General features: G+C 43.1%; 1 protein-coding gene across 3 annotated transcripts in view; it reads right to left on the reverse strand.

Moving 5' to 3' along the window:
* Positions 1-238: 238 nt before the first annotated feature.
* Socs5 (suppressor of cytokine signaling 5) overlaps positions 239-12,372 on the reverse strand; it is a 39,014-nt gene continuing 26,880 nt past the window's right edge. For all 3 annotated transcript variants that reach the window (XM_057772201.1, XM_057772193.1, XM_057772210.1), the window contains exon 2: positions 239-3,268. In XM_057772201.1, coding sequence (XP_057628184.1) covers positions 1,646-3,256 — 1,611 coding nt within the window. In that variant the 5' untranslated portion in view covers positions 3,257-3,268 and the 3' untranslated portion in view covers positions 239-1,645. The remainder of the gene's footprint in view (positions 3,269-12,372) is intronic.

A 12,372-nucleotide genomic window follows, 5' to 3' on the forward strand; every position in this document is an offset into this window, starting at 1 on the left:
CGTAAACTGTACACCAATTTGCAGTTAACTACACTCACTTCCACAGAATGGATTAAGGTTAGAGCGCTAAAGAGCATTCACTTTAGAGTTAGCTTATTCTGACAGGTCAATATTAGGTTGTAGATGAGTCTGTGTTAACTACAGGAAGTTGCCAGGTAATGCTTATTGTAAAACCCCAAACCATTCCACGTACAAGAGAAACTGTGGCAAATGTATAAAGCAGCAGATATACAAGGCGAACACCAAACATACTTTATTAGCACAAGAAAGCAGCCAGAACAAGGCACAGCAAGCAGAGACAGACGCTAGCAGTCAAAGGGTCAGTGCTGCATACAAACATAGCGTTTCTTTTCAGTAGCCCTGGCGATAGCCAGAGGATATAAAATAGCCTCTGCAGCAGCTGGCATGGACCCCAGGAGTGCTCACCAGCGGGCACAGAGCAGTCACAGACAACAAGAATGGACTTGGTTACTGTAGTGCAAATGTCTAGGACAGAGCCAAAAACTCAGTCCAACACTGAGAAGCAACACTAGAATCTGACAATACTTCCCAAAGCACTCACTCAAGTTGTGTTACATACTATTCTAAGTGACAAAAGGTGCCAAGTGACGTTATTTACAGACATCGTGGTTGTACAGTACCTTTTAAATCTGCAATTTAGGTTTTCTGTGAAGAATTAACTGCACTAAAATGCTATAAATTGTACTTAAGTAATTCAGCTATGAGCTTACAACAAAGAGATAAATACTGCCATCCAAATGATTAATTATAGTTTAACATAACTTGCCATCAGCAACCAGTGGAGTCACTATTATCTGGTATGTTTGGGCATCTGCTAGTCTCTTTTCCCTCCCGGTTCACAAACTCAAGGGCACAGGAAAAGATCCAATTTTGATGAAACAATGTGTGGACTGCTCATGTCAACTTAGAAAAAAACCCACTCAAAACTCCAACTGTGTGCCTGTATGTAGTCACAGCACTCACCACAAATGAATACTGAGGGCTTTGAAACAAGACTCTACTACTAACCTTTAAGTCTGAAGTTTTAAGAACATCTTAGAGACCTTGGTTTACTCATGAGTCTCTTTCTCTGAGGAGAACAGGAGACTTGCCATAAACCACATTGACACTGCACAATGCCCTATGACCAGAAAAATTGCATTTTTTTTTTCTCGAAAAGGCAGGCAGTCTTTTCTTTACTTATTTGTTTTGGACTTTCAAAGCTTGATTTATAGTTAACTACAAACATCACTACTTTTGGAAGGTTATAGAAAAATTCTTAGAAAAAATAATTTCAAACATTAGTCACACTGTTGAAATACCCATCCAATATTAATAATTTGTTCTTCAGTAAGAAATAGAACTCTTCATAGCAAATGCCCCAGAGCTGCCTCACTTGGTCGTCACAGCCATTTAAAACCAAACTGCTTGTTAACTAGCTGTGTCTTCCCAGCCCGGACACCGGCAAACCGTCTGCTGATTCTAGGCACCTTTGTCTGTGTAACAGAAGATCCCATTGGATAGAGGCTAACGACTAAGCTCACATTCTGGGTGAAAACTCCTAGCAGCCGACTCTGTGCTTCCTATGGCTGTACTGTCTGATGCACACGAGAACAGACCTAGGTAATGCCCTTTGGGACAGGGGTTACTTTGCCTTGACTGGTTCTCGCTCTAACCAGCGAACCCTAACTTTCTGTTTATAATGATACTCTTTTAAAAAATCCTGTAACACTGACGGCAGAGGGAGCCCACCGATCCCATCATAGGTAGTGCACCTGCAGATCACCGCACGGCAGATATACTGCAGGCTGAAAGGAAAAGTCCTATTCAGTGATATCGTAAGCAACGGTTCAAAAAACATGCAAGAGCTGGGGTCTTTATAGTGCTCCAGAAGCCCGGTGACAGTGGAGGAGTGGAACACACAGGGGTCGTGGGCATCGAAGCTAAAGTTGTGGTTCCACTGCTCGATCCGGGCGTGCAGAGATCTGTTGTAGCGGCGGAAGCTCACGGAGAAGAGGTAGTCCTCCTGCGCAGAGTCCCTGAGCAAAAACGTGCCTTCAGGTTTCCCTTCCAGAAGGGCTTCTGCTTCGTATCGGTCCATCACACCCCAGTAACAGGGATTCCCTGTGATCTGAAGCAAATCTGGCACAAGGCAGTGTATGTAGTCGATTTGCGTATGAACTTTCCAGGCTCCCTGTCTGCTAACGTGCGAGTGGCTGTCCCCGGACACCTGACGCTGCTTCTGCCTCCGTGACTGCAGACACAGGGTGGTAGAATCCTCTTCTGAGTCACAATTCGTTTGTGGAACTGCGGAACCATCTCCACTAACTTCCGTCATCCCAGGGGCTAACTTTGGTCCCAGTTTATACAATGGATTGACCTGTGCAGTAGCTTCAAACGTGTGTATTTGTGCATTGGGAGGGGGGTCCACCCCTTCTTCGATACTAAGCCGTCTTCTCTCTCGGAGCCTATCTTCTTCATCTTCTGTAGACACCAGCGAGGGATCAAATGTATCAAAAAATGTTGAATGTGGGCTCATAGGAGCTGTATGCTGTTTAATCAAATGCCACTTTTGTGCTAAATCTGAGCCAGCAGGAAAAGGGCATTTCTCCAGCATTAATTCAGAAAGATGAATTTTTCTCTTATTGGAAAAGAGAGGCTTTGACTGCTTGCTGTAAGTTCTCATGGGGAAACACAAACCCACAGTGTCCTGGAGCCTCTGCCTCAGAGAGCGGCTCCCGACTGCCCGGCTGGATACACTGTCCATGTCGTGCATAGAGCTGACCCCATAGCGCCGCTCTCGCCTCTGAAGGCCGCTCCGAGTTCTACCAAACTTCTTCTCGGTATCCAGTGAGCTCTGGGTCTTTGTGGAACAGGAATGTTTCTTCTTCCCTCCCCACGGGGCATGTCGAGAGTAGGAGTCTCTTCGTGCGAGCCTTGTTCCTGGGGTGGCACACGAGTCGCTGTCCTTCTCGATGCTCATCTCAACAACCTGAGGGATCTCTGCGGCACAGTTCTGGTTTCGTCTTGAAAAGGCCTTTGAAGGGCTCAGTCCCAGCTGTAAGGCAACATTTTCTCTTAAGGGACTGCTCTGTTGCTGGGGAGCAGGCTCTCCCAGATGGATGCTTTTCTCGTTGACAGACAGACACCTGCTGGAGTTCAGGTCCACAGTCTCGCTGCGGCTTCCTCCTTCGTGGCTGAATAGAGCCTGGCACCTGTGTTTCAAGTTGTTCCACATTTTCCCCACTTTATCCATTGGTCAGAAGAGCTAAGGAAACAAACAGAAAACAGAAAAGCCCGTTAATCTGAGAGGCCTGGGCAGCTGGAAAGGCGCTGCACTGGGAAAGACAACAATTGGTCAAGAACTGCCTTACAGGGCACCTACAGCAGACCACACTCTGGGCAGCAGCGAGCTCCTCAGTGCCACTCGGGCCAACCACACTTTCCATCACTTTCAGAGAGAAGTCAAGTTAACTGAAAGGAAATAAGCTCTCCCGAACTATGCCTTCTTCGTTTCTTAGCATTAATTAGGCATCTCCTTGCTCATTTCTTATAGAATGGGCTTCTGGATCAACGAGGTCCTTGTTCTAACGGCAGCACCAGCAGGGAAGGTGCTCTCAGAGGACTATGTTAAAGCCTGTGGGTGAGCCTGCAGGAGGCTCCCAGGAAAGCCAATCGGCCAGGTGAATTCACAGTCCCAACACTAACATCCTGTGCTTTGCCACCATCACTCCATCTTCTAGTTAAATTCAGAGTTCAGTGTTGGGCTCACAGGTCTAATTTCTGCCGCATTCTTGGTGACTCTATTACCTTTTCCAACACCCCAGCCCTATCCTAGCTTTTTCTTTTCATTTCATTATGGATTTAAAAAATTTTACCCAATTCATAGTTTCAAGTTCAAATTCTGGTAGAGGCTTGTTTGGTTTGAGGTTCATTATGTAGCCTAGGCTAGCCCTGAATTTGTGGTAATCCTGCCAAAGCCTTCTGAGTCCTAGGATTGTGGGAGTAGGCCGCCTCACCCTGCTCTAAAGAGAGTTTAAACTAAGAAATATCTCCATTAGCCACATTCTTCTATTCTTGCTGCCCATTCCCAGAGATTCAAAAATAAATAAATAAATTCTTAATTAGCTGTTTCTGTAGATATTTTTCTGTTTCTATATAACATGTCTGAATTATTACTAACTAGCCTTTTAGTACCAGAGATTATCAGGGGACTGTAATTTGAAGATGGTGGGCTTGATCTTTCGATCATGGTATCAATGAACATTTTCCTTTAACCTTCCTTCCACAAAAGGGCTAAAGCCCAGACCCTAAGAGAGATATACATGGATCTAATCTACATGGGAAGTAGAAAAAGCCAGTATCTCCTGAGTAAATTGGGAGCATGGGGACCTTGGGGGAGGGCTGAAGAGGAGGGGAGAGGCAGGGAGGGGAGCATAGAAAAATGTAGAGCTCAATAAAATAATAAAAAAAAAAAGATTAAAGCCCATTTTCTGGTTGAATAAGTATTTTTTTTCACCATGAGAGTGTGAATGTTGTCCAGAGGTAGACCATTTCCTCTCTTACACCAATGTTTCTTTTCCCTAGAGCAGCTGTCTCTCATTTGCTCAAGCTTCCTGGTATCTACTAACTGCTCAGCAGACAAGGCTTCAGCACCGTCCTGATCCCTTTACGTTGTTCCACAGTTTCTTTTCCTTCTACCATAAACCATTCAATTTCATTCTTGTTTTTCAGTCTTTCAGGATAAAACCCTGGCTTAGAAATAATCTATCCTGGCAAGTTTGGGGCATCAACCCACTATTTTCCAGTTTTAAGTTTCTGATCTTCTCTATGTGACACGTGCTGACTCTCTGAAAATAAGATTGCCACTTCTCAGTGTAGAAGCTTCATGTTCAGTGCCCGTTGCCCTTCTCCTTCCCTTCTCAAAAGAATATATTGAAATACCCTTCCTTTCACATGCTCTGGCAGCTTTGGCTTCAGTTCCCAACTTCTGCAGTGGAGGTGCAGTCATCCTGAACAAACGTGGCCTGTGACCAGGGATTTGATCTAAAGATGATTTTAAAATATTTTAAATTTATTTGCAATGTGTGTATCTGTGTGTGTCTACATATATGTCTGTGTATTTGCATGTGGCTGGTACCCATGGAGGCCAGAAGACAGTGTTACTGAGACTGATGTGAGCCACCATGTGCCACATTGTTAGAACTTTTTGGGGTTAGAGTAGACAGGTAAGACATGGACCAAAACAAATGCCCAAAAATAACATTTCCCAGAAATTATATGTAACATACATACAAAATCAAAATTTTCTTTCTGGTCCTTTTCAGAAAGTTGATTGAGCCCTAGTTAGACTCTTAAGCTGTCAGATAACAACGAGGTACTATTGCAAACACAAAAGGAGTTGTCATGCTCAGGAAACTCCAAAGTTGAGCATTTTTCTGTGTTTATAGATGTTGTTGCTTTCTAAAGGTATTTTCCTATCATGTAAATTATATAGGAAAGGTGACTATTTTACAAAGAAGCTAAACACAAACCTGTACATCTTTATAGACTGCTGTTCACAAGTGTCACGGACAATCAGGACGTGCAGAACATATCTATGCTCACCAGGGCACACACATATTGTCTGACAAAACTTTTCCTGGGAGACCCACCATACACATCTACTGAACCCAGATAGGAACTGTTAATCACAGAACCGAAGTCCAACTTGGTAGCATTACTGGGGTTACTTATAGGAGCAGGAGTGACTCAGAGATAGCAGCATGTATCCTGCGGTTAGGAGTCAAGGAATACCAGAGTCACACTGCACACCAAACTACACAACAGGATTTATTAGGAAAGACACAGAAGGTGGTTGCCTCGGCTCTGGTGAGATGCTGCAGAGAACTGAGTAGGAGGAAGGCTTATGGCATGGGGTTTTCTAGGGCGGAAATTTCTGGGGTAAGAATTGGTGGGATTTTAGGGACTGGTGCATTTTCAAAACCAGGAACTGAGCTCAGACTTTTACCCTACAGGCAAAGGGCTACTTAGAAGGAGCAGAAATAGCTCAAAGACAGCTGCATCATCAAAGCCCAACCCAGAATGGGTGACAGCTCATAAAGCCAGAACCCGGAATCCACTGCACAGCCTGCAGGCAGCTCAACAGGCCGGAGAGTGTTCTTTCCAGGTGCCTCAGCTGGTCTAAACCTCTTCCAGGCAGCTGGTCTGATCTCAGCTTTCACTGCAGCTCGCTTGTCTAAGTCTTCTCTGCAGCTTGACTCCAATCATCTGGGGGCAGAGAGTCAGTTTTTATTGCTTACTCTGGCAAGGCGGGGTCCAAAAAAATCTGGTCAGTTTCAGGGACTTCCTAAAGCTACTCTGAGTCATCTACTTTCCTGCTTAAGGAGATTCCTACAGGATGGGATGTTTTAACCTCAGAGGAAACTGTTAAGACAATATCCCATCCCTTCCTCCTGTTCTTACATTCTTTCTGCCCCTCCCTACAGGCAGATGATCCCTGAGTTTTGGAGAATGACTACAAATGTCCTCTTGTGGCTAAGAAATAGGCCACCATGTCAAAGTAACAGTCTCTTGCTCTCGGGAGCGTCACCAGTTGGATATAAACGCGCTTAGAAGACAGCTTGGACAGTTTGACAGGCACATGACACCCATCTAGAAAAACCACAGAAGTTGCTTCCCCACTGGGATCTATGACTCTCCAGGCACAGGTTTTTGTTCTGGCTTACAGTACCAGGCTTGAACTCCCACTTGTGGAGCAGGCTTTAAGTCCAATCTGAAGGCTGCTGTTCTTACCCACGATAGCCAGGCCACTATTACACAAGCAAACACACTGCCAGGCATTCTGATGTTTCAGCATGACGGGTCCACAGCCAAGCAGGGATGTTTGTGACAGTTCTCCACCAGTGGCCTGCATGGCCCCTTCTGGTACTGTTCAAGACAGTTAGTAGGGTGGGAGTCTCCAGTTCAGTCCTTCACGTCCTACAGTGGAAGCGCGCTCATGTGGCATCTTCAGCAATAAGGCTTACTGTCTAGCTCTGGCATACAGCCAAAAGCAGTAGCTTTAAAGGTTTGTGGAGCCACAGGGGGTTGCCCTGGCCAACAACTTGGGGTTTCCGTTCAATAATCTTATGACCTCTGGGAGTGTCATTTTCTACCCATGTAGTAGATCTTTTGAATTTTTTCTCCTTTTGATTAACCCAGGCCCAGTAGGGTTGTAAGGTGGGCAGAAGTATCAGTGCACCTGGGTACTCTCTCTGGGTGTCTCTCAAACCACTCAGAGATTAGCATTACATCATCTCCGTAACAATGTCTTTTCCAGAGGATATGCAGGACAAGGCAACATCCTAAACCACCATCCTATAACAAATGGTGGAGTTATACAGATAACCTTGGTGAAGCGTCTGGAAGTCTGCTGTCACCTGTTCTCAGCAAGTGACAGGTGACCCCAGAAGTGCACAACTAAGAAGGCACTAAAGTTAAAAATAAGCAACATGGCAAGGCTCCATCCATCCGTATCACTGCTTCCTCCACAGATAAAGGTTGGGTACAAAGCATGGACAGGCAGAGCTAACTTAGTTCCCTGCAATCCTTACTCCTTTTCTCTGAACTCTTGTGTTTCCATATCTTGGAGTCCTTCCAAGGAGCCTCCCTGTATTTCTCCATACCTAAGGAACTCAGGCCAAAGGGGAATGTGGTCTTTCTTTCACCTATTGCACCTGCTGGCTCTGGGGCAGGCAGGCCCTGGTTTGTGGATATAGCTGTAGCTTCTGCCTCCTTGTTTACCACACAAGGCTGTTGGGAGAGTTCCCAACTGGGCAAACCATGTCCACCCCTAACATAACTTTTTTTTCTGGAGGGAAACATACCCTCCTCAGTCTGGGGAAATAACTATCTACCCTGGGACATTAATCATTTTCACCTGTATTGTCTATCATGGATGTCTTCTCGGGCTTTAAGGCCTTCCAGAAGCCCCTGAGCACACAATTTGACTTTATCAAAGTTTTCCTTAGGAACACTGGCTGGACACAAATCTTGTTACATTTGTCTTTGAGAAACCCTGGCAGACCTCCTCCTATGTTTTATCATTTTCTGTTTCTTTCTTTTTGGTTTTTCAAGATAGGTTTTTCTCTGTGTAGCTTTGGAGCGTGTCCTGGCCTTGAACTCACAGAGATCAGCCTGCCTCTGCCTTCCCAAGTGCTGGGATTAAAGGTGTGCGCCACCACCGCCTTATCACCTCTAAGGTTGCTTTCTTAATGAACACTTTTTACATACTGGTTTAAGTTACTGACAGCTTAAAACTGTTTCTATTTTATAAAGATCTTGCTCCACTGAAGGGTTCAGCAAGGTCACCTAAGCTCCACACCAGTCTGGAGGTTCCCACTGATCCAACTGCGTCTTAACTCCTCTGTGGTGAACACAGTTCCATCTTGCTCGGTTGAACTGGGATTGAAACACAGCTTCTCCTTTCCTAGTTTCCTCAAAAGTGTCTACCCCTTCTCCATGCTATTTGTAGGGATCTCAGATGGAGATAACCAAGTACTTCCAATGGCTTTAGTAAGCCATTCTACCAAGTTCTATGAACTTTCTTCATACATCTCACAGGCTTTGCCTTAAGAGGGATGGGTAGTTTTATCAGTTTTTCTGCCTCCAAGCAGTCAGACTGATCCCACCCGCTGCCATGTTCCACAGCTCACAAGCCAGGCTGAGACAGGCTCTTTATCTGCTTAAAGCTTCCCTGATTCCAGCAGCTCAGGTGCTAAGTATTTTCTGACCATTCTAGCTTCTTGTACAGGCCCATGAGTAAGGCCCCATCTGCACGCTGGACCAGGTTCTTGCTTTATCTACTAAAGACTGGATTTGAGGGCTCGTCTCCCACTTTTACTGCCTCTCATCCTTTTGTTCTTCTACTCTACTTGCTAAACCAGAGGCTAAGATGGAGGATGCTGCAGCATCTCCTTGTTGCAAGTATTCCTTTACACAAACAAGGTCCTGCTTGCCCGCTATCTTGACCTCAGGTGCATTTCTAACTACACAACAGAGACCAGGCAGCTTGTGCTGTTGCTTGCTGACAATCTTTGACCCTCTTGCACTAATCTCAAAGACTGTTTTCAGGGCAACTCCATATTCACATGGTGGTCCCACTCCTCAAGCAAGCACACTACCCCATACCACATAGATGAAGGCTGCCATCCTGGGCTTCCTCCCACAGACACTCCTAATCCTGATGAATCAGCCTTAGTTGTGTCTCACTACCCAGGGAGAGACTCATGTAGTTGCTGTCCTAGCACAAAGGCACACTAACACACCAGACAGGAAAGGACGGCATGATCTGAATTTCCTCCAGGGTCGCTCAGCCTCAGGAGCATGCCCTGCTACACATAGCCAAGGGTATGCACTCACTCTTCTCTAACTCATCTTTGGTCCTGTTTGGGAGGGGACCAATCATGTTGTGTGACAAAACTTTTCTTGAGGAGACCCAACACACATCTACCTTACCTCAGATATCAAAACAGATACCACCAAAGTCCAACTTGGTGAAGCATGACTTTTACTGGGGTTACTTACAGGAACAGGAACAACTCTTAAGACAGCTGCATCACCAAAGCCCACCCCAGCACAGTTTACAAACCTAGGAAGCTGGAGCACACTGCACAGCCTACAGGCGGCTCAACATAGAAAGTGGCCTTTCCAGGTGCTAAACCTCCTCCAGACAGCTCAGCTAGTTTCTGCTTCTTCTAGGCAGCCAGTCAGGTCGCACAGTCTTCTTTGCAGCCTGGCTCCACTTATATGAAGGCTTTCAGTTTTTATTGTTAACTACTGCTTACTCTGGCAATGAAGGGCCTACTGAATCTGGTCAGTTTCAGGGACTTTCTGAAGCTTTTTTAAGTTGTTTTCCTTCCTGCTCAAGGAGCTTTCCATAGAATGGGATGTTAAAACACCAGAGGAAACTTACACAAGGTAGCTTCTAGCACTGAAGCCCTGGGGGTTCCACAGATGGAACAAACAAGTCAGTTCCTTTTTCAAAATATTTCTTTTTCAGAATAACACTTTATATGTAATATTTTAAGATAAATTTAAAATTATGTTTATACTAATGGTTCCAAATTTACAAAGTGTATCATATTTTATAGGGAAAAATAAAAGTTGGCTTTACTCATAATCTTTAAAAAATTCAATTGACAAGAAGGGGCAATTACACTGAAGGCATTTTTAAAGCCATAATGTAAAGACTTAATACTATAGAAGCATCCTAAAATACATACATGTATGAAATGAATCTATAAGGTCACTATATAATGGGGAAGACAAAACTATAACTAGACATTTTATGTCACCAAGTAAAATCCCTAATGCTAGGAATAGTTACGTTTAGTTGGGAAGTGGTCATAGACCTCAACCCTCTAAAACATTACAGACTATTTCCAAGGTTGTTGTTGGTTACACTCAACAACACTTACTAATGGTAAGTTCTACTGCTGAAGATACATACCACTTACTCATGACACTGAACACAAAGAAATTGAGCTGGTTCCTAAGAGCTTCTCTCCTACTGGCAAGTCAGTTCTTTTAATATGGAGACTCTCAAGACTGCACTGACAAAACTTCCCTCTCTGAGGAAGAAAGTGGGCCCTACTTTGCTCTGCTTTTGTTTTTAATGTGGAAATGCTGTGTGTGTGTGTGTGTGTGTGTGATTTAAAAAATGCTGATAGTGACTTATAGTTGAGACAAAAAATCAAAAATGCATTTCAAATATCTTAATGTCACATTTGAATTACAATGTCACATTTGAGTTTTTGTGGCTAAATTTTTGGAAATGTATTTAGTCTAGAGCAGAAATCTTTTGAGATATACATTACAATTCTTTTGCCTTGTGGTTTCTCATATGAAGTGGCACAGGCTCAAAAGAAAAGCACTAAATGTCAAGTATCTACTAGAATGAAAGTGCGTGTCTATTACAGTCTTTCCCATTTCTACACACGCCAAGCTATCCAAACCAATTTTCTATATAGTTATTACTTTCCTCAAGGAGTCATAATCTGAAGTTGGTTTTATAATGCTTTTGTAAGTTAAATGGCATTTGTTGAAAACTTCTATTTAATAAAATAATAAATCAGAATTAAAGAAAATCAGGTCAAATTCTATTACTACAAAAATTTACATAAAAAACTAACTAGTAAAGCAAAGGCTCTCTTTATACCAAGTAGTACCTATTATATGTTTTCTATAAAACAAACTAATTGAAATAGTTTGCAGGAGTGCATTGCAATGAGACTTATGAGAAAGAGATTTCATAAACCCTGGGTTTTATGAGAAATAGATTCAGTAAGTTTTAAGACATTGTATGTTACAGTTGGTAGGAAGACTCCAGCCCAACGCCAATCTCTCCTCTGCCGCTTAGCAGAGCCAGCCTCTGCTCAGTAGATCCTCTCACATATGAAGCACTCCAATGACAGAAAGGACACTGGGTCTTGTGACCGATTAAAGTATTTCTGTCAAGTCAGTTTTCTGCTAATCTTCACGCATTTTAGTGTTTAGAAAATAATAAAATATATTAATACTACCATTAGGGCTGACCCACAATTATAGGGATATATGGTTGTCATATTTCTAAACATTTTTGAAGAACTTGAGAACTATATAGAAAACCTTATTTTTAATTACCTAAACACTATGTTGTGACTTGGTCTGTATATTTATTAGACAGTTATTTATCACCGATGCTGCTGTCTAACATCAGGCTGAAACACATGCAACAGACCTACATAAAAGTTGTTTTATGAGTTTAAATGACCATATTATTCAAGCTCCCAGGTTATACTACTACAATGTATACAATGTATCAATAAAAGGGCTGTATGTTCACTCAAAACACTGTGGAGCCCTGGCTGAGTTATACTGTTAGTTATGATGGGTTCCGAACCTGCTGATGTCACTTATGTTAAATTATAGGACTTAATTAATGGTGATTAATATAATGGAATGTTGAAAGATTGGAAATCTATGTTGAATGACTTTGGAATACTCAATGATTATAGTTGAATGAATTGAAAAATCTTATAGCAAAGACCCATTAAGTTTCTAAATTTAGAATGTATCAAGAAAGTCTAGTTTAAAACCCCAAACTGGCTTCTTCCATGTTAAGTTCAGATAGAGTTCTGTAAGATAAGGTAGAGACCTGCAAAGAGATATCCTCATCTCAACACAGGACCAGCTCCCTAAGCAAAAGCTGACAACAGTGCAATTACATTTGCTAAAATAGGAGCTACATTTTAATGTGTGAATCATTTTATTAAAATCCACAAACAACAGGTCCAGGCTGTGTCAGATAAGAGACTTCCTCAGCAAACATTAGGTCTAAATGATGGCAAC

This window comes from Chionomys nivalis, chromosome 1 (assembly GCF_950005125.1).
Source record: "Chionomys nivalis chromosome 1, mChiNiv1.1, whole genome shotgun sequence".
Taxonomy (NCBI): Eukaryota; Metazoa; Chordata; class Mammalia; order Rodentia; family Cricetidae; genus Chionomys; species Chionomys nivalis.